General features: G+C 34.5%; 1 protein-coding gene across 3 annotated transcripts in view; it reads left to right on the forward strand.

The window, feature by feature from the left end:
• The first annotated feature begins 200 nt into the window (after positions 1 to 200).
• KIF20B (kinesin family member 20B) overlaps positions 201 to 21,986 on the forward strand; it is a 76,980-nt gene continuing 55,194 nt past the window's right edge. For 2 of the 3 annotated variants that reach the window (XM_068961447.1, XM_068961448.1), the window contains exons 1-12: positions 201 to 347; positions 9,604 to 9,690; positions 9,792 to 9,908; positions 10,376 to 10,514; positions 11,086 to 11,270; positions 13,427 to 13,463; positions 13,935 to 14,162; positions 15,350 to 15,461; positions 16,612 to 16,683; positions 16,772 to 16,918; positions 17,611 to 17,773; positions 18,304 to 18,591. In XM_068961447.1, coding sequence (XP_068817548.1) covers positions 201 to 347; positions 9,604 to 9,690; positions 9,792 to 9,908; positions 10,376 to 10,514; positions 11,086 to 11,270; positions 13,427 to 13,463; positions 13,935 to 14,162; positions 15,350 to 15,461; positions 16,612 to 16,683; positions 16,772 to 16,918; positions 17,611 to 17,773; positions 18,304 to 18,591 — 1,722 coding nt within the window. The remainder of the gene's footprint in view (positions 348 to 9,603; positions 9,691 to 9,791; positions 9,909 to 10,375; positions 10,515 to 11,085; positions 11,271 to 13,426; positions 13,464 to 13,934; positions 14,163 to 15,349; positions 15,462 to 16,611; positions 16,684 to 16,771; positions 16,919 to 17,610; positions 17,774 to 18,303; positions 18,592 to 21,986) is intronic. The other variant, XM_068961449.1, reaches the window with a different exon arrangement.

The raw sequence follows: 21,986 nt of genomic DNA on the forward strand, positions 1-21,986 counted from the left end.
AGTTGATTTAAAAGCTATAAATAATCTGTTCTTTTGTCTTTTCCATGGCTCATTATGTTATAGATTAAATAGTAATATCTTTTGGAAATCTAGTTATGTGGCAAGAAGTAGCGGGCTGGACTCATAGACTTTTTAAACTATGGATGGTTTCTATGCTGATTATTGAGATTTTCTAAAGATGTTACTGTTATTTTTGCAGAATGGAATCTAATTTAAATCAAGATGGGATGTCTAGACCATCTTATGTTTTCAGTGCTGACCCACTTGCAAGACCTTCAGAAGTAAATTTTGATGGCATTAAGCTTGACCTCTCTCGTGAATTTTCCTTAGTTGCTTCAGGCACTGAGGTAAGTACAAGAAAAGTATTATGTTGCTTGTCGTGATTGAGTGGAAATGGACACGTGCGCACATGCACACATACACTTGTTGACAGGGACGACTGAAGACGAGCTTTGCGAACCGTGTAGGTTTAAGACAAACTTTTATCTCAGTAATTTTCTCATTGTGCCCTAAATACATAACAGTTCCTTTCCAAATAGTAGGTGCAGACAACTTAATAACTATTTATGCCTGACCTAGTTGCTGCTGCTACTGCCAAGTCGCTTCAGTCGTGTCTGACTCTGTGCGACCCCATAGACGGCCTCCTACCAGACTCCTCTATCCCTAGGATTCTCCAGGCAAGAACACTGGAGTGGGTTGCCATTTCCTTCTCCAAAGCATGAAAGTGAAAAGTGAAAGTGAAGTCGCTCAGTTGTGTCCGACTCTTAGCGACCTCATGGACTGCAGCCTAGCAGGCTCCTCCGTCTATGGGATTTTCCAGGCAAGAGTACTGGAGTGGGGTGCCATTGCCTTCTCCAGCCTGACCTAGTAACCATTTGAGGAAAAAATGAAATGAAAAAAGAATTTTAACATCCTTCTTCACTAACCAAGGGTTACTTACTAATGGGTTATGCGTGCCTTTTGGGTGCTGCACAACTTCTCAAACTTCGGAATCGGATAGACACTGCCATCTTCAGTTCCTTTTCTTCATGTTTTGGTGTTGTACTTGCTTTTCATCACAGCAACCACTGAGAAATCCAGCTTCACTAAGGTACGACTTTATCAAAAGAAGTAGTGTGATCCAGTGTTGAAACCAAATTACTTCATGGTTTTCAACATGTGTCAAATATTGCTATGGTTCTCTCAAAAATGTCAAATATTCCACTATGCCCCTGGGAACTGCAGGCCTTAGTTTAAAAAATAATGCAGATTAAAAAAATATTAACTTACTAGTGTTTAAGAAATAAACATTACTAAGTTTCTACCACCCTACCTGTTACTGTGTTTGCTGTGTTTATAGACTTTTTCTTAAAAATTTACTTTCAATTTATTTATATTCTCTTTATTACAGATTAGATTGTTAGCTTTGGTGCCTTAGAGATGTACTAACCCATTTTATAAGGACAGATGGAGTGGATATATGCATAGATATAACTGATTGACTTTGCTATATAGCAGAAACTACCAACATTGTAAATCAACTGTATTCTAATAAAAAAGAGACTGAACTCTAATTAATGGAAACTCTGTACTTGGGTGATAATGACATGTAACAAAGTTACCACTCTCGTGTGGGGTGATAGTGGGGGAAGCTGTGCTTGTGTCCGGACAGAAAGTATATGAGAACTTTGTACTTCCTCATGTACTTTCTCTGTCCTCAGTTTTGCTGGGAATTCAAAACTACTCAGAATGACTTTGTTGTGTGTGTGTTATTTAAGTAAGTGGTCTAGGAACTGACACTAGCAAAAAGGCAGACTAGAATGCTCCAAGTCCTCATTTCCCCCATGAAACATTAAAACAACAACAGTAACTAGAGACTGACTAAAATACCTTTATGAGACCTCTGAAAAGCAGAAATGTACAACAACCATGTGAATACCCAATTAAAAAAAAAAAAGCTATGTAATGGTAAAAAAAAAAATGATGGATGGGGAAGAGGGAGTATAGGGAACATAGATAAAGGAAATTATTTAATACCCATTTCATGTGGCAGGCTCTTTTACTTTAGCTCATTTAATCATAAGAGAGGAAGGGATGGCCTGTTTTTGTACTTACAAGCTGTCACTGGTTTTTGCAGTTCTAGATGGTTGAAGAAAAATCCTATTTCATGACATGAAAATTATATGAAATTCAAATATTGATTGGTTTACTTATTTTCTAGGTCTGCTTTTGTATCGCAGTGGCATTTGCTTGCTGATGGACACATGTGTTTATAGTGTCTGGCTATTACAAAGCTTCTATGAAATTTTGTATTCAAATCTTTGTATGGATACATGTTTCCTTTTCTTTTTTCCCCCTTGGATGAATACCTAGGGTTGGAATGACTGGATCATTTTTAAGAAACTACCAAACTTTTCCAAAGTGATAATAGCATTTTATATTCTCAGTAACAGTGTGTGAGAGTTAAGTTCTTCCACATCCTCACCAACCCTTGGTGTGGTCAACCTGTTTGTTTTTAAATAGACTTCATTTTTTAGAGGAGTTTTTTATTCACAGCTAAAATGAAGAGAAGATAAAATAATTTCCCATATTCTCTTTACCCCCACATAGCTTCCTTCATTATTAACATCTCCCACCACAGAGGTACATTTGTTACAATTCATGGATGTACTTTGACCCATAATCACTCAGATTCTTTACAATATAGTTACATTGTGGTTTACTCGTGGTATTATACATTCTTTTGAACAAATGTGTAATCACATGTATCCATCATTATGGTATCATACAGTGTATTTTCACTACCCTGAAATTCATCTGTTTCACCTGTTCTTCTGTTTCCCAACCCCACCAACCATTGATCTTTTAACTATCTCCAGTGTTTTGCCTTTTTCAGAATATCATATTTTAATAGTTGGGATTATACTATCCGTAGCCATTTCAGATTGGCGTTTTTCACCTAGCAGTAGGCATCTAAGATTTTTCCATGTCTTGCCATGGCTTGATAGTTCAGTTGTTTTTAGTTCTGAATTACGTTCCGTTATATGGATGTTCAGTTCAGTTCAGTTGCTCAGTCGTGTCCGACTCTTTGCGACCCCATGGACTGCAGCACACCAGGCCTCCCTGTCCATCACCAACTCCTGGAGCTTACTCAAACTCATGTCCGTCAAGTTGGTGATGCCATCCAACCATCTCATCCTCTGTTGTCTCCTCCTGCCTTCAATCTTTCCCAGCACCAGGGTCTTTTCTGATGAGTCAGTTCTTTGCATCAGGTGACCAAAGTATTGGAGCTTCAGGTTCAGCAATCAGTCCTTGCAACGAATACTCACTTCTTTAGGATGGACTGGTTTGATCTCCTTGCAGTCCAAGGGACTCTCAAGAGGCTTCTCCAACACCACAGTTCAAAAGCCTTAATTCTTCAGCGCTCAACTTTCTTTATAGTCCCCAACTCTCACATACATATGTGACTACTGGAAAAACCATAGATTTGACTAGATGGACCTTTGTTAGCAAAGTAATGTCTCTGCTTTTTAACATACTTTCCAGGTTGGTTATAGTTTTTCTTCCAAGCAGCAAGCGTTTTAATTTTATGGCTGCAGTCAGTGTTCACAATGATTTTGGAGCTCATAAAAATAAAGTCTCTCACTGTTTCTATTGTTCTGAATTATATTTAGTTCTAATTTTAATTTAGTTTATAATTTAAACTAAATATATATAAGTATATATTTAGTTTATAATTTTAATTTATGTTTATAATTTATAATTATAAATTTAGTTGTGAATTATAATTAGTTCTGAATTATATTCCATTATATGGATGTACTGTGGTTTATTCATTCACCTATTAAAAGGCATTTTAGTTGCTTCCTTTTGGGGAACTATGAAAAAAACTTAAGAGCATTCACGTGCAAGTTTTCTGTGGACATCAGTTTTCAGTTTCTTTGGATAATTACCAATGAACATGATTGCTAGATTGTATGGAACAAAAATATGTTTAATTTTGTAAGAAACTGTTAAACTATCCTCCAAAATGGCTGTAACATTTTGCATTCCTATCAGAAATGAATGAGAATTCCTGTTGCTCCACATTCTCACCAGCATTTGGTTGTCAGTGTTCAGATATTGGCTATTAGAATAGATGTGTAGTGATAGCTCATTTTAACTTGCATTTCCCCGATGACATAAAGTGTGGAGCACCTTTTTATATACTTATTTGTCATCTGTATGTCTTATTTGATAAGGTATCTCATAAAGTCTTTGGCCCATTTTAATCAGTTTGTGTTCTTATTGTTACATTTTAAGAATTCTTTATATATTTTGGCTAATAGTCCTTTATTTGGTATCTTTTTTGCACATAGTTTCTCCCAGTCTCTGGCTTGTCTCATCATTCTCTTGCTTATGTGTTTTACAAAGCATAAAATTAGTTTTAATGAAACCCAGCTTATCTGTTATTTCTTTCATAGATCATACCTTTGGCGTTGAATCAAAAAAGTCATTGCCAAGCACAGGATCATCCAGATTTTCTAGAATTGTAATAGTTTTGCATTTTACGTTTATGTTTGTATTCTTTTTAAGTTAATTTCTTTCACGGGTGTTAAGTATATGTCTAGGTTAACTTTTTTGCATGTGGATGTCCAGTTGCGCCAGCACCATTTGTCGAACAGACTGTTCCGTTGTGTAGCCTTTGCTTTTTTGTCAAAGATCAACTGACTGTATTCATGTTGATCTATTCCAGGGCTCTCTTCTGTCCCATTGATTCTGTTCTTTTGCTATCGCGACACTATCTTGATTACTGTGGCTTTATAGTATGTCTTAAAGTTGGGTATTGTGAGTCCTTCATCTTTGTTTCCTCTCTTTGAATTTCATGTTGGCTATCCTGAGTAGTCTTTTTATTTTTAGTCATTCTCATAGATATGTATTGATAATCTAATTGATATTTGCATTTACCTAATGACCAAAGGAAAGTTATGACCAACCTAGGTAGCATATTCAAAAGCAGAGACATTACTTTGCCAACAAAGGTCCGTCTAGTCAAGGCTATGGTGTTTCCACTGGTCATGTATGAATGTGAAAGTTGGACTGTGAAGAAAGCTGAGCACCAAAGAATTGATGCTTTTGAACTGTGGTGTTGGAGAAGACTCTTGAGAGTCCCTTGGACTGCAAGGAGATCTAACCAGTCCATTCTGAAGGAGATCAGCCCTGGGATTTCTTTGGAAGGAATGATGCTAAAGCTAAAACGCCAGTACTTTGGCCATCTGATGCGAAGAGTTGACTCATTGGAAAAGACTCTGATGCTGGGAGGGATTGGGGGCAGGAGGAGAAGGGGATGTCAGAGGATAAGATGGCTGGATGGCATCACCGACTCGATGGACATGAGTTTGAGTAAGCTCCGGGAGTTGGTGATGGACAGGGAGGCCTGGCGTGCTGCAGTTCATGGGGTTGCAAAGAGTCGGACATGACTGAGCAACTGAACTGAACTGAACTGAATCACCAAAGATGCTAAATATGTTTTTGTGTGCTTATTCGCCCTTTGTGTGTCTTCAGAGAAATGTCAATTTAAATCTTTTGCCCATTAAAAGATTTTTAAAAAAATTGTATTCTAAGTGTTCTTTATGTTCTCTGGATACATCTGTCTGTCAGAAACATTCTTTGCAAGTATTTCCCCTGTGGCTTGTTTTCTCATCCTTCAAGTGTTTTGGAAGAGAAGTTTTAAATTTTGACGAAGTCCATTTTACCAGTTTGTTCTATTATGTATTGTGCTGTTTATGGCATATCTAAGAAATCTTTGCTTAAGGCCACAAAGGTTTTCTTCTAGAAAGTTTTAGTTTTTGTTTTATATTTAAGTCTGTGATCTGTGACCCATTTGAAATTAATTTTTCTGTACAATGTGAGGTATGTATTCAAATTGCTATTTTTGAAATTGCATATAGATATCCAGTTGTTCTTCTAGCACAGTTGTTTGAAAGAGCTATGATTTCTGTACTGCATTTCCTTTACAACTTGGTCATAAATCTAATACTTTTGTATGTGGACGTTTATTTTTGAATACTCTATATATTTTGTTTCATTTATCTATCTCTGGCTCTCAGTACCCCACTGTTTTGATCACTGTAGCTTTAAAATGTGTTGAACTCAGGTGGTAGTGTTAGCCAATCAAATTTCTTGTTTATCAGAATTATTTTGACTGTTCTAGGAACTTTGCATTTATCTGTGAGTTTTTAAATGAGCTTGTCAGTTAATCCCCCCAAAACACTTCCTGGGATTTTTTTGTTGCATTTGCATTGAATCTGTAGATCAGTTTTGGAAGAATGGATATCTTAACAACACTGAGTCTACCAAATAATGAATGAGGCATATCTCCATTTGTTTTGGTCCCTTCTCATTTCTCTGAGCAATGTTTTTTAATTTTCAGTGTATGGTGTTCCTGATCTTTTATTAGGATTTTTCTCTAATTCATAATTTTTGAGGTTACTGCAAATGGTATTGTTTTTTAAAATCAAATTCTGTTTCTTCCAAGCATATACAGAAACATGACTTTTTGGATATTGGTCTTCTATCATACTACATTGCTAAACTCATTTAATAATTTTGAACTTTTTTGAAGGTGTTTTCAGATTTTTAACATACAAAAATGTAGATGTTTATGATGTCTGTGAATAAAGACAGTTTTATCTCTACCTTCCCATCCTTTTCCTCTTCCTTTTTTTTCTCTTCCTCTTCCCTCTCCTTCACTTCTTTCCTCCTCTCCCCCTCCTTTCACCTGATGACTTTGGCTAAAACATCTAGAACCTCTAATAGAGTGTTGAATAGAGATGGTGAAAGCAGAAATCCGTTTGTTGTTACTCATCTTGCTACTCTTCTCTGATTCACTCTTTTGTCATCAAATATGATGTTAAGTATAGGTTTCTTATAAGTGCTTTTATCAGGTTAAGGTGTTCCCTTCTGTTCCTGTCTGCTGTAATTCTTATTATGAATGGATGTTGAATACATATACCAAATTCAAGTCATTCGTATGCACTTCTTTTGTGATGAAAGTTTCTCATTTATTCTTTTAATGTACTAATTGATTTTTGAATGCCAGCTTGACCTTGCACTAGGATAAACTATTTTTCGTTAGGATATACTTTCCTATTTTATATATTAGCTAATATTTTGTTAGGGAATTTTTGCCTCTTTTTTTCCTGACAGAGAACTTTTTTTCAGATTATATGAAAACAATTACATATCAGTAATGGTGATTGCAGCCATGAAATTAAAAGACGCTTACTCCTTGGAAGGAAAGTTATGACCAACCAAGATAGCATATTCAAAAGCAGAGACATTACTTTGCCAACAAAGGTCTGTCTAGTCAAGGCTATGGTTTTTCCAGTGGTCATGTATGGATGTGAAAGTTGGACTGTGAATGAGCACCGAAGAATTGATGCTTTTGAACTGTGGTGTTGGAGAAGACTCTTGAGAGTCCCTTGGACTGCCAGGAGATCCAACCAGTCCATTCTAAAGGAGATCAGTCCTGGGTGTCCAAAGGACTGATGCTAAAGCTGAAGCTCCAATGCTTTGGCCACCTCATGTGAAGAGTTGACTCATTGGAAAAGACTCTGATGCTAGGAGGGATTGGGGGCAGGAGGAGAAGGGGACGTCAGAGGAGGAGATGGGTGGATGGCATCACGGACTCAATGGACATGAGTTTGGGTGAACTCCAGGAGATGGTGATGGACAGGGAGGCCTGGCATGCTGCAATTTATGGGGTTGCAAAGCGTCGGACACGACTGAGCGAGTGAACTGAACTGAATAAGAAAACAGTCTAATAAAAATGGGTAAAAGATTTGTACAGATACTTCACAAAAGAAGCTATACATAGGGTTAATATGGACATGAAAATGTGCTGAACATCATTAGTCATAGTTCAGTTGCTCGGTTGTGTCCTATTCTTTGTGACCCCACGAATCGCAGAATACCAGGCCTCGCTGTCCATCACTAACTCTCAGAGTTCACCCAAACTCATGTCTATTGAGTCGGTAATACCATCTAGCCATCTCATCCTCTGTTGTCCCCTTCTCTTCTTGCCTTCAATCTTTCCCAACTGCAGGGTCTTTTCAAATGAGTCAGTTCTTTGCATCAGGTGGCCAAAATATTGGAGTTTCAGCTTCAGCATCAGTCCTTCTAATGAACACCCAGGACTGATTTCCTTGAGGATGGACTGGTTGGATCTCCTTGCAGTCCAAGGGACTCTTAAGAGTCTTCTCCAACACCACAGTTCAAAAGCATCAATTCTTCGGTGCTAATCTCTCTTTATAGTCCAACTCTCACATCCATGCATGACTAGTGGAAAAACTATAGCCTTGACTAGACGAACCTTTGTTGGCAAAGTAATGTCTCTGCTTTTGAATATGCTATCTAGGTTGGTCATAACTTTCCTTCCAAGGAGTAAGCGTCTTTTAATTTCATGCTGCAGTCACCATCTGCAGTGATTTTAGAGCCCCCAAAAGTAAAGTCAGCCACTGTTTCCATTGTTTCCCCATCTGTTTGCCATGAAGTGATGGGACGGGATGCCATGATCTTAGTTTTCTGAAATGTTGAGCTTTAAGCCAGCTTTTTCACTCTTCTCTTTCACTTTCATTAAGAGGCTCTTTAGTTCCTCTTCACTATGAGGGAAATGCATAAATTAAATCCACAATCAGATACCACCCTCACACCCACTAGAAGGGCAATAATGAGGAACACTGGCCACATCATCCACTGGTGAATGTGCAGAGCAGCTGACGTGTTATCCACTGTTTGTGGGAATAGAAGATGGTACAACACTTTGGAGAACCGTTTGCCTCTATCTTATAATTATTAGGGATATTGTTTTGTCATTTTTTCTGAGGATATCTTTGTCAGGTTGTGGTATTCAGGTTATGTCAAACTCAAATTAATTGAAAGGTGTTCCCTCTCCATTTTCTTAGAGTTTGTCTTTAATTTGTGTGATTATAACCTTAAATGTTTGAGGGAATTTACCAATGAACTACCAGGTTATTGCAAATGGTATTGGTTTTTGGAGGGTTTGGAGTTTTTATGTAGGATTATTTTCTTTGAATATAAGATGAATTTCTTTAATAGGTGTAGGGTTATTCAACTTTTCTTTTTGTGTCTTGTTTGGTGAATTGTGTTTTTCATGTAGTTGTTTTCTTTTTACTTTTTAAGATAAAGCATTTCTTTAAAATTATTTTTAAAAAAGTGAACTAAGCTAATTCCTTTCTCAAAGGGAGCAGTAAGGAGAATATAATACACCAAAATAAATGAATAAAAATACATGATGTATTGTGGGTTAATTGAGTATTCTGGTTACTTGTGATTTACTCTACTCTTCTATGTTTTAGTGACTCTCAGCCCTGTTATTTGTATTGGTTATAAAAGTTATGATTTTATGCCAAAGAAGCATATTGTAAACTTTAAATATAAATATAGAAGACAGGGAAAATTGAATCTTTAAACAAATATAAAATGGATGAAGACAGAAGAGTCACTGTTTGCCTAGAGGTTTTGTATAATCTCAGATTATTCTGTAACAATTAGCCACTTTAAAGAAAGGTGATCTCTGACAATCTACATTTTATATCTTTAAAATATTTTCTCCTTTTTAAGGCAAACAGTTCTGAATCTAAAGATTATCTCCAAGTTTGTCTTCGAGTAAGACCATTCACACAGACAGAAAAAGAACATGAGTCTGAGGTTGGTGCTGAATTTAATTTTATAATTTTATTTCCATTAAGTGGGCACAATATCATCGTTTTAATATACTTGTTGTGGGTTTTTAATCATTTGTGTTCTAGGGCTGTGTGTATATTCTGGATTCACAGACTATTGTGCTGAAGGAGCCTCAGTGTACCCTTGGTCGTTTAAGTGAGAAAAGCTCTGGGCAGATGGCACAGAAATTCAGTTTTTCCAAGGTAGGTACCCATATGAAACTGAAGGTTTTTCTTTTAAGATAAAGAGACTTGGCTTAAGCTAAATTGCTACCTAATTGTATATAATGAACTCTACACACCTTGTGCTTTTGAAACTTAGATTTAGGTTCTGGTATTGTTTTCTCAATGGTAGGGCTCAAATTTTAGGTGTGTAAATATATAATTGAATAAATCATTGTAAAAATCTTACAGTCTCTTTGTGGTTGGTGGAAATGTTCTTTTAAAAATTTAGATGAAAGGTTATTGGCTGGATCAGATTTCTATCATGAAAACTTTTGGCAGTAGTTAAACTAGCAGTTGTATCTGTGGGGATTGTGGATATTTCAACTATTCTAAGAATGAGGCTTGTAAGACAGAATCTTCTAAATATTAAAAATAGTAAAGGGTAGAACTCGTGGCTACTAACTTGAATTTTCTAAAAAGACTTGGTTTAAAAAATGCTTGTTTAGGTTTTTGGCCCAGAAACTACACAGAAGGAATTCTTCGAGGGTTGCATTCTGCAGCCAGTTAAAGACCTCTTGAAAGGACAGAGTCGGCTGATTTTTACTTATGGGCTAACCAATTCTGGAAAAACTTACACATTTCAAGGTAAATGGTTTTATTTTTGCTAGAAAGAAAAAAAGAAGCCCTAATATTTGCTCATTTTCATAATACTTATAGTTTTGTTTCCATTACCTTGCAAAATTGCTCTGTTTTTAATAGTAATAGTAATAGCATATTGAATGTGTATTGCCCATGGCTCTTAAATCAAATCTTAATTTGTGAAACTACTTTACCCATATGATAAGAGAATTAAATGATGATGAAAACTGGGAAAAAGGACTGATGTAACATAAAGAATTAAGCACAGAAAACCAGGGAAACACTTTATATTTTATTTTACTTTTATACTTTGTGATAATGAATGATAGCCAGTCTTAAAATCTGATGTGAATGTAAAATTTCAGGTTTTACATCAGACTAATAGTTGATAAATGTCAATTATACAATGAAAACCAAAGTGATGGAACACTGAGTAATCTGCAACTTTTCTCACTTTTTGTCGTACTTTTTTACCCTTGCCTATTGGTGGTATAAAAGGAGTCTTGGTAGTTCAACAATGTTTCTTTACTCTTTCTTAATACTTTGAAAGACTGTAAAACACAAATTCTTGTCATAGGCACAGAAGAAAATACCGGCATTCTTCCTCGAACTTTGAATGTATTATTTGATAGTCTTCAGGAAAGACTGTATACGAAGATGAACCTTAAACCACATAGGTCCAGAGAATACTTACGGTTATCACCAGACCAAGAGAAAGAAGAAGTCGCTAGCAAAAGTGCATTACTTCGGCAAATTAAAGAGGTATGGGAGTATTTTAGCAGATAAAATACACATAATTGTGACCTTTTATTAGCTCTTCAGTTTGTTTCAGCCTGTATTGAAATAGCTTGTTGTGGTTGTTGTCTTTTCTTTGTGATTAAAAGTTTTTTTGAAGACATTTCTTCATTTTGTATTGTACAAACAGCTGAAATGTTTAAACAAAATAAATGTAAATGTTCTTTAATCATTTTAGGTGGTTGTAGAAACAGCAACTTTCTATATAATGATTTTTTAAAATTCCTTTTTCTATTTGTAAAAGTAATGTGTATATACAAAATCTAAACAAGAGGATATGAAAAATAAATAATTTCATTTCTGAAGAGAAAAACTAATATTAACAGATATGAACATACCCTTTTTGATCTTTTTCTCGGTATATCAAAAAAAAATGAAATCTATGTACTAAGGTTTCTATGTATGTCTATATGTTGTTTAGTCGCTGAGTCATGTCCGCTTCTTTGTGACCCCATGGATTGTAGCCCGCCAGGCTCCTCTGTCCATGGGATTTCCCAGACAAGAATACTGCAGTGGGTTGCTGTTTCCTCCTCCAGGGCATCTTCTGGACCCAGGGATTGAACCTGCATCTCCACTTTGGTAGGCGGGTTCTTTACTCTGAGCCACCAGGAAGTTCATATACACAGGCAAATATAGTCATATATAAACAGTCGCTGGAGAAGGCAATGGCACCCCACTCGAGTACTCTTGCCTGGAAAATCCCATGGACGGAGGAGCCTGGTAGGCTGCAGTCCATGGGGTCGCCAAGCATTGGACACGAATGAGCGACTTCCCTTTCACTTTTTACTTTCATGCATTGGAGAAGGAAATGGCAACCCACTCCAGTGTTCTTGCCTGGAGAATCCCAGGGATGGGGGAGCCTGGTGGGCTGCTGTCTATGATGTTGCACAGAGTCGGACATGACTGAAGCGACTTAGCAGCAGCAGCGTAAACAGTCGCATATATCTTTATTCCTTTTTTCTTTGTGTGTGGGATAATGGTCTTTTATTTGAACAAAAATGAGATTTTATTATACAGACTATAACTTGCTCTTTCATTTAACATATCATAAATCTCTTATTACATTAATTCACATGTCTGATCTGTTTATGTTTTATCCTTTTTCCTTTTTAATCATTTTTTATTAAAACATGTTTTAATAAAGTTATATATACTTGTCTATTTATTCCTTCTGGGCCTTCTGGATTTTGTGTTATGTTTTTACATGTTTATTCTGAGATTGTTAAAAACTGTTAAACATCTTTTTGGATATATTGAAAACACTGATGGGGATTTGTTTTTAAATAATTTAGAAATCCGGGTTTAAAAGTAGTGTTGCTCGGTAGAGAGTAAAGTTCAGAGTCCATGATTATGCTCTCTGAAAGTAAAATAGTATTTTAACAAGATTTGTGGAGATTGGTGGACATTTGTAAAGATAATTCATAGAGGAAATTCAAGTCATTAATATTGAAAAAAAAATTCTCTAACAGGTTATCTAGTTAAAGTATTATTTTGCCTATGAAATTATTAAAATATTAAAAACATGAGATCACACTCTTTTTTTAAAATCTCTTTTTATTGAGGTTATTATATGTTTCAATTATATGACATGAGATACACATTTTCACTTCCATATATTGATTGTAAACTGTATTTCTCCAAAGCAGTTTAGCAACACTATATTATTAGTGACAACTTAAAAAAAAGTTCATATCTTTTCGTCTACCAATTCAGATTAAAGTATGTAGCCTAAGGGAACAATGAAATTACAGAAAGAAAAAATATGCTAAGGTATATAAGATGTTTATCTTAGTAGTATTTAATTAAGTCATTTCATATCACATTTAGTCAGTTATGCAGCCACCAAATGTTTGTTAATAATTTTTAATTTTATATAGAGAAAGCCTACAATGCAATCAGTGTAGGGAAAAGAATAGAAGATACTAATAGTAATTGAGGTATTAATAGTAATTGCCTCTGAGTGGCAGGGATTATATATAATGGCATTCCTTTGAATATTTTCTGTAGTTTCCCCAAATTTCCTATTAGGTTGTTGAATTGAGTGACTTATTTGGATAGGTAATGAATTTACTGGTTATTTAATCTTAACTAAAACATTTTTTAACTTAAGAAATCTTTTTCAGGTTGTTATGCATAATGACAGTTACGGTGCTCTTTATGGTAAGGTTTCCTTTTCTCATATACCTTTAAGATGTTGATTATTTAAAAGCTTTTAATTTTTTAATCACTTCTGGTGATTTAATTTCTTTAATGACACAGTCAATAATACTTAAAAATGGTACATAACTATATGAAATGCCAGTCACTATAAGGTTTTATTTGGATTTAATAACTGATTGTTAACTTTTACTGATTGTTAACTTTTATGTTGAATTCAAGAGTGGCACTGTTTTTTTCTCTGTCCTTTACATTTAATTTCAATTTGGTTTATTAACATATTTGCAAAACAAAAAAGCCAAATTTTGGTTAACACAAATATTTTTGTCTGCTTTGGTCCAAAAAATTTTTAACACTGCTGATCATAAGATTTGGATACTTAGTTTCTCAAGCTGGGGAGTCTTAAAAGATAATAAGATAATAGCCTATTATCTTATTTAATTTTGTGATTATCTTTTTTTTAATTTTCTGTAGGAAGTCTAACAAACTCTTTGAGTATCCCAGAGTTTGAAGAATCCATGAAAGATTGTGAACACTCGAACTTGAATATGGATATTAATAGAAAATTTTCTGTGTGGGTATCTTTCTTTGAGATTTACAACGAATGTATTTATGATTTGTTTGTTCCTGTATCATCTAAGTTCCAGAAGAGAAAGACACTGCGCCTTTCCCAAGATGTAAAAGGCTATTCTTTCATAAAAGGTACACTGGTGAATATTTTTTACTTTTTTGCTCTGATGTTTCTTTCTAGGCTTTGTTACAGGAAAGCAGACTGGAAATTGAAAGTTTTTATACTACTTATTCATAGCAAGATAGTAAGAGTAGTTTGTGCTTTGAAAATATGTTTTGGTATGTTCATTAAACCTGAAGGTAAAAGGGTTTAGTATTTTGTTTCTTGAGTATTATTGATTGAATTTTAGGGAATAGGAAAAGCTGTGTGTGTATATTCACATTTTTCTGCCACTTTGTAACAGTATTCAGACCTTGGAGTTACTTGGTATACCACAGTGGTAGTTTTCCAACCTTTTAAAAATCACTGCCCTACAGTAGGAAATACTTATTAAATAACATCACGATTCTCCACCTGCATGTGTGTGTGGGTGCATATTTACAATTGAAAATTATCATTAATTATATTTACCCTCACTGCAAGGAATACACTTTGGTGTTTTATACATTCTACTTCATTTTTACAAAATGCTAGTTATGGCTCAAGAAATTTGATTCCATGACTCACAAATGAATTGCAATCTATCTAAAATCTCATAGCTAGTTAATTTTCTAGGTTTACTCTGTAATGTACTTTCTCCTTTTTTTTTTTTTTTTTGGATGTCTAATTCTGAGGATTCTTAACCTATTTTTAATTTTCCCTTTGGCAAACTGTTGAAGAACATTTACTTTTTGTGTTTATGCTAGAAAATCATTATAATATCCTCATCTTGTATACTTATTTTCTAGTGGAATATGAGATAGCTGAGTTGGCTATACCTAATGGCACCCCACTCCAGTACTCTTGCCTGGAAAATCCAATGGGCAGAGGAGCCTGGTGGGCTGTAGTCCATGGGGTCACTAAGAGTCGGACATGACTGAGCGACTTCACTTTCACTTTTTACTTTCATGCATTGGAGAAGGAAATCAGCAACCCACTCCAGTGTTCTTGGCTGGAGAATCCCAGGGATGGGGAAGCCTGGTGGGCTCCTGTCTATGGGGTCGCACAGAATTAGACACGACTGACGTGACTTAGCAGCAGCAGCAGCAGGATGTGTTATTAAAAGAAAGATTTCATTATATGTCTTTAGGAAAGAGATTAAAAATCTTCAAAGAGATTACATTGTATAGAAAATGCTGTACATTTGTAAATTGATATGTGCCTCTTCATTTTTTTAAAGATCTACAGTGGATTCAAGTATCTGATGCCAAAGAAGCGTATAGACTTTTAAAGCTAGGAACAAAGCACCAGAGTGTTGCTTTCACAAAACTGAACAATGCTTCTAGTAGAAGGTAAGGAGTAAATTTGTGGTATAAGCCTGACCTGAGGCACCCAGCTGTTCTGTGCTAATTTGAAAGTGAAAGTCACATAACCCCGTTGGACTCTGCAATCCCATGGGCTATATAGCCTGCTAGACTCCTCTGTCCATGCAATTCTACAGGCAAGAATACTGGAGTGGATTGCCATTTCCTTCTCCAGGGGGATCTCCCCTACCCATGGATTGAACTTGGGTCTCCTGCATTGCAGGTGGATTCTTTACCAACTGAGTTTCTAGGGAAGCCCTAGTAGCTGTGCTCATTTAAATACAACTAATTTAAGATTAAATTAGACAGTAGGTTTTCTGATATGTTAAATTAATTTGTAGGCATAATACATTCTGTAAACTAAAGAACGCTAAACACATAAGATTATCAGGACTAATTTCTTGTTCTAACATACAGTTTACTAATTTGCACTCAATGTGAAGTATTTTTATTCTTTCTGTATGTAAATATCTAAGCTCAATGTTTTAATTGCCTGTAATATAGGACGTTTCTCTGTGTTTTTTCTACTTACTCCGTGAACATAGACACTGTATAAATACTGAGTTAGGCCAGTATTTCAAAGGGCTAAGGAAGGATGTTTTTAATGGAAGGGATTAGAGAATGAGAGACAAAAAGATGTTAAGTTTAAATAGTGAGATACTGAAAACAGATTTTCTCTTAAAGGGGAAAGAGCCCCGTCTCCCATGTATGGCTTAAGGACAACATGTAATCCAGATAAGCCAATATTTAGGCATGTAAGCCAAATGTGTACTTTGCTTGATTTAAGTGATTAGCTGTACGTTATACCATTTTTATAAGTAATATCTTTGCAAGCAAATTGAGACTTTATTACGAATTACTTCATTCATAGAAGCTGGAATGTTGAGAAGAGTAACTTTGAAGGACCTGGGGCTAAGTGAAAGAAAGATAAGCTCTTTGGTTTTAGTGGTCGAGTGTTATGGAGGTGACAGTGGAGCACTAAGTTGAGACACCTGACAGCTAGTTGGAGAATGTAGTACTGTAATGATGGCTAGTATTAGGATAAAAAATAGATATTGATTTAGATGCTTGCCTCTTCTATTTAGAGTGCAGAAATAAAGAGTGAGTGATAATATTTAACTTTGTTTATTTCTTTTAGTCACAGCATATTTACCATTAGAATATTACAGATTGAAGATTCAGAAATACCACATGTAATACGAGTCAGTGAGTAAGTTGAGCATTGTTTAAATTGTAATTATTTTGAATTTTTTTGTTTTGAAGAATTTTTTAAAGTTTTTTTCCTCTGGTTAATTTAGATTGTCTTTATGTGATCTTGCTGGCTCAGAACGAAGCATGAGGACACAGAATGAAGGTGAAAGGTTAAGAGAGACTGGGAACATCAACTCTTCTTTATTGACTCTGGGAAAGTGTATCAGTGTTTTGAAGAACAGTGAAAAGTCAAAGTAAGAGTTGCTGAACATGTTATCAGCATATCAAGGGTTATATTAATAATATTTAAACTTTCAGCTTTGCTAGTTTTAAAAGCTTTTGTTTTTAATTTGCTTCTTATGTAATGACTAGGAATGGATTATAATCAAAATTTCTTAGAGATCTTGGATTAAAAAAATGATAGAAATGAAAAGCATTATCAGTCAATGCCAGTGACTCAGGTAAACACAGTATTTTCTATAGCAAATATGTATCAACAGACAACTTAGATAACAAGCTTTTAATGCTGGTTTATTAACAGACTTTGAAACCATATTATTATTATTAATGCATTTTGTTTTTCTGGATGTGATAGATTTCTATATTAACTAGCATTTTAGGCTAAGTGAATGATAAATCCAGCCTTTACCATTTTCTAGTTAAGGGTAATATATTGCATAATTGCTATACACTAGAGAACACAACCCACTTCATTGTGACTTCTTTACATTTTGCCTAGTTGGTTATTACTATCAGTATTAATAATAGTAGCAGTGTTTAAAGAAAACAACATGAATAAACAGAAAATGACTAGTACAAATGAAACTAATTGCTAACCTAGAATTTAAGTCCATGGGGGTTATGTTATTTCTTTGTAAAATTTATCAATATTCTGACTTCACAAGACTTGTTTTAACTTTTAATTTTTTGAAAATATCTTCCATAGGTTTCAACAGCATGTGCCTTTCCGAGAAAGTAAATTGACCCACTATTTTCAAAGTTTTTTTAATGGTAAAGGGAAGATATGTATGATTGTCAACATCAGCCAGTGTTCTTTTGCCTATGATGAGACACTCAATGTGTTGAAGTTCTCAGCCATTGCACAAAAAGTAAATATAGCTAAATTTCAGAATTTGTTAAGCTTAGTATTATTAGAGTAGTAATGATTTTTTTTCTTAGAGTAGATAATACATTTTGTACTGATAGCTGTAAACCTAGAAAATTGAAAATTAAAAATGTAATATTTGAGTAGTAGGCATAGGAAAAAAATTGAAAATTACCCCTGCTTAAGAGTAAAATGACCTCAGTAATAAATAACTTACCCATTACAGATTGGAAGTATGCAGCGAATTATATGCTCTGCTGTCCATCTGGCTTATTTAGTGGCTAATTAGGAAACTCCCTGCTTGGAATAGTACTAAGAACTTAACCCAGGAAAGTAGATTTATATGTAGTATACATGTGTAATTAGCTTTTTTCTTATCAAATATGTATTTGAGTGTGTTAATTCCTTCTTGTATATTTGTATAGATTTTTCTTTTTAATTCTCAAGTTGTCATTTGACTTAAATTTATAATTATTTTTTCTTTGTTGACAGTTTTTACCTTTGTTTTAATAGTTACATTGCATATTTTACCAGGTTTGTGTTCCAGATATTTTAAATTGCTCTCAAGAGAAATCATTTGGATCTGTCAAATCTCAAGATGAATCATTAGATATTAATAATTCAGATAATAAAATACTAAATGAAAAAAGGTCCACGATTTCATGGGAAAGTAGCCTAGAAGATGTGGTGGAAGATGAAGATTTGGTTGAGGATCTAGAAGAAGCTGAAGAGAAGCAGAATGTGGAAACTGAATTTACTAATGAAGATCTAGATAATACATTAGAGGATGATAAGGCTTTCAGTAGCCATGCGGGGAAGAGAGTATGTATTAACTCATATTTCTAAAATGGGCTTATTTATTATTCTGAAGTTATGGTTAATAATTCTTAAGGCTCTTTCTCCCATTTTTTCCAACAGTACACTAAGTTTATCTTTCATTTACATGTTTTGAAAATTTTCACACCCATAGAAAGAATAATATAATGAATACTCATTTGCATTTCATCTGGATTTGCTAATTGTTAAAATTTTTGGCATTTTTATATTTTCTTTCTGTGAGTGTGAATGCACGTTTTTTTTGCCTGTATCATTTGAAAACAAGATGCAGACATAATGACACCTTACAACTGACTACTTCAGCATGTTTCCCAAGAACATGGGCACATTCCTCACAACCAAAAGGCCATTGTGATACCTAAGCACTTTCACTTTAATACAGTAACATAGTGTTGTATTGTCCATATCGAGATTTCTCTAGTGGTCCAAGTATTTCCTTTCATAGCCACTTTCTTTTTGATCTACAACTCAATACATTGCTTTTGATTATTAGGTTTCTTCAGTTAATCTCTAATCTAGCATAGATATTTTTGAAAATCTGTGGTTAGTTGTCTTGTAGAAAACCTCCAGTCTGGATCATCTTATTATCATAAGATAATTATCATAAGATGATCTAGGTTAACACTTCAGGCAAGCTTGTTATATATATGAAGTTGTGAATTTCCCATTGAATCACATTAGGAGGCAGACAATGTCTGATTTCTCCATTTTTGGTGAAGCCAAGTTTTGGTTAACTCAGTGTTGTGTTTCAGGTCTTTTTTCATCGTTCCCCAGTATCCTTTCACCCTGTGATTTTAGCGTACTTCTCCAAAATTTTACCTTGCAGTCTTAAGTACAAGAGTTCAAAATGTGTGCCTAGTACCGATTATTCAATTTATTTAAAACAAAAATCGCTTGATCCTCTTACATTTATAGAAACAAATAAGATTTAATGGTGTTTCTTGTAATTTCTGTCCAAATAAAATTCATACATATATTTAAGTTTCATTAATCCTAAAATATGGCTTCCCAGGTGGCTCAGTGGTAAAGAATTGGCCTGCCAGGGCAGGAGATGCAGGTTTGATCCCTGGGTCAGAAAGATCTCCTGGGGAAGGAAATGGTAGCTTGCTCTAGTATTCTTGCCTGGAGAATCCCATGGACAGAGGAACCTGGCGAGCTACAGTCCATGGGGTTGGAAAGAGGCAGACATGACTGAGTGACTAGCATGCATGTACACAGTTCTGAAATACAGAGCGTGTCCACATGACTGGTTCCCCTCATTAACTGAGTTAGTGGTATTGACACATCTGACATCATAGTACTGTGGACTGTAGAGGTTTAAATAGATCAATGATGTATTGAGTTAAATACTCTCATCTTAATAGTTTATTCCAGTGTCCCTGAAAGCCATTGTTGTGCCTGTGTTGCTTGGAAATGAAGATGAAAGCTCCAGATGCCATTAGTTCTAGTTTATCTGGTCACTATGTGATTGAACCTGGTTTACGCTGGATCTCTGTAATGTAGTACTTCCCTCAGTGAAAAACTAGGCTAAGTCGTTAATAGTCGTCCTTTAATTTTTTTTGATCTCAAAACTGAAGTTTATATATCAGTGTAATGTTTGTTAAACTTACTGTTAGTCATTAATGAATTTATTAAGGAAAAATAATGTCATTTATGTAGGATTATATAGTGTAAATGCATATCTTATAATATTGACTGGGTACTTCAAAATTAAAATTTCATCCAAGTTTTTTGTAATACTTCTCAAAATGAAAATGATTAGGTTTCTCAGTATTAAAGATCATTATGAAATATATTAAAGATCATTATGAAATATATTGATAATAACATATTTATGCTTAAAATTCATTTAACTTGAATAACCAACCAGAATTTTTTTCATTCAATACTTTATCATATACTAACAGTGATAGAAAACTAGTTGTTGGGAATTACTTAAAGAAACCAATTTCCCAAGGTATTCCCACATTCATACAGATTTCTTTTGAGTCTCCCACATTTCTTCTTCAATGTGAAAAGTGAAAGTGTTAGTAAGTCGTGTCTGACTCTTTGTGACCCAATGAGCTCTTCTGCCAGGCTCCTCTGTCCATGGGATTTCCTAGGCAAAAATTCTGGAGTGGCTTGCCATTCCCTTCTGCAGAGGATCATTCCCACCCAGGGATTGAACCTGGGTCTCCTACATTGCAGATGGATTCTGTACCATCTGAGCCATTAGAGAAGCCCCTCTTCTTCAATAGTTACTGAGTTACTATTAAATATTTATTGTTTTAAACTGGGAAAAGTCTGTGGTTATTTAAAATTATAAAAGTATTATATAATCATGATAGAATCTAGAAAAAGGAAAGTAAATATAAACGTCTCTAAATCTACTGATCATGTTAATGGATTTTTACTGTTTGTTACAATATTGTTAACGGATTTTCTTCATTTAAAAATAAGTTGTGGAAATTATGAATTGTAAATATGTCATCATAATTCATTACAGTAGTTTTACTGTATGATGGTACCATAGTTGAACCCATTTCTTAAGCTTGACTTTTGAGTTGAGTGTTACTTCTTTTTTGTTTGCATACAATCACTCATTGTTGCAAGAAACACAGTGACTATTTTATAGCCAAAACATAAAATTATTTCCTCAGTAGAAGTTCTTAGAATTTCAAAGTCAAGATATCTGTAAAATATTTTCAAATATAAAATTGAAAAAGTGAAAGATCTGTAGCTTTGAGAGAGTTTATTAATTAGTTTATTATTGAGAAACTTTAATCAGAAACCTTAAAAAAAGGCTATCAGGCTCTTTTCTTGACTTATAATTTACATACCTATACTGGCTATAATGTCAAATTTTAATTGTTTTATTGTTCATTGTCCATATTACATGATTAATTATGTGTGTGCTTTCAATGACAGAGTTGTTGCTTACATTTGAATAGTTATAGAAACCCGATAAAATATGTAATATCTCCCTTTGCCATTTTGAAAACTGGGGATTCGCAGTAACTGCTCTGTGTAACATGTCAAGTTTATATTTTGGCAGACTAACTTGAAACTCAGACTTAAACATTTACCACAGGCTTCGTCCTTACTTTCCCTACCTAGGAAATTTGAGTGCTCCTACTAAGTATAAAAAGGGTTGCGGGGATTAAATGAAATAAAATATGAACTCCCCAAAGTAGTTCCTAGTAGATAATAGATGCTCAGATTTTCTTTTCTCTTCATTCTTTGTGTAACCAGACAGACATTTGAACTATGTTTCTAAAATGTGGTGAGACGAACTTGATTTTTCACATTAATCAATCTCTGCATATACATAGTTTTTAGTGAAAATACTCTCTTTATTAAAAGGAAACGTATAGTAATGAAATGAAAAGTTTTTAAACACA

The sequence above is a fragment of the Capricornis sumatraensis genome, chromosome 23 (genome assembly GCF_032405125.1).
Source record: "Capricornis sumatraensis isolate serow.1 chromosome 23, serow.2, whole genome shotgun sequence".
NCBI classification, from domain to species: Eukaryota; Metazoa; Chordata; class Mammalia; order Artiodactyla; family Bovidae; genus Capricornis; species Capricornis sumatraensis.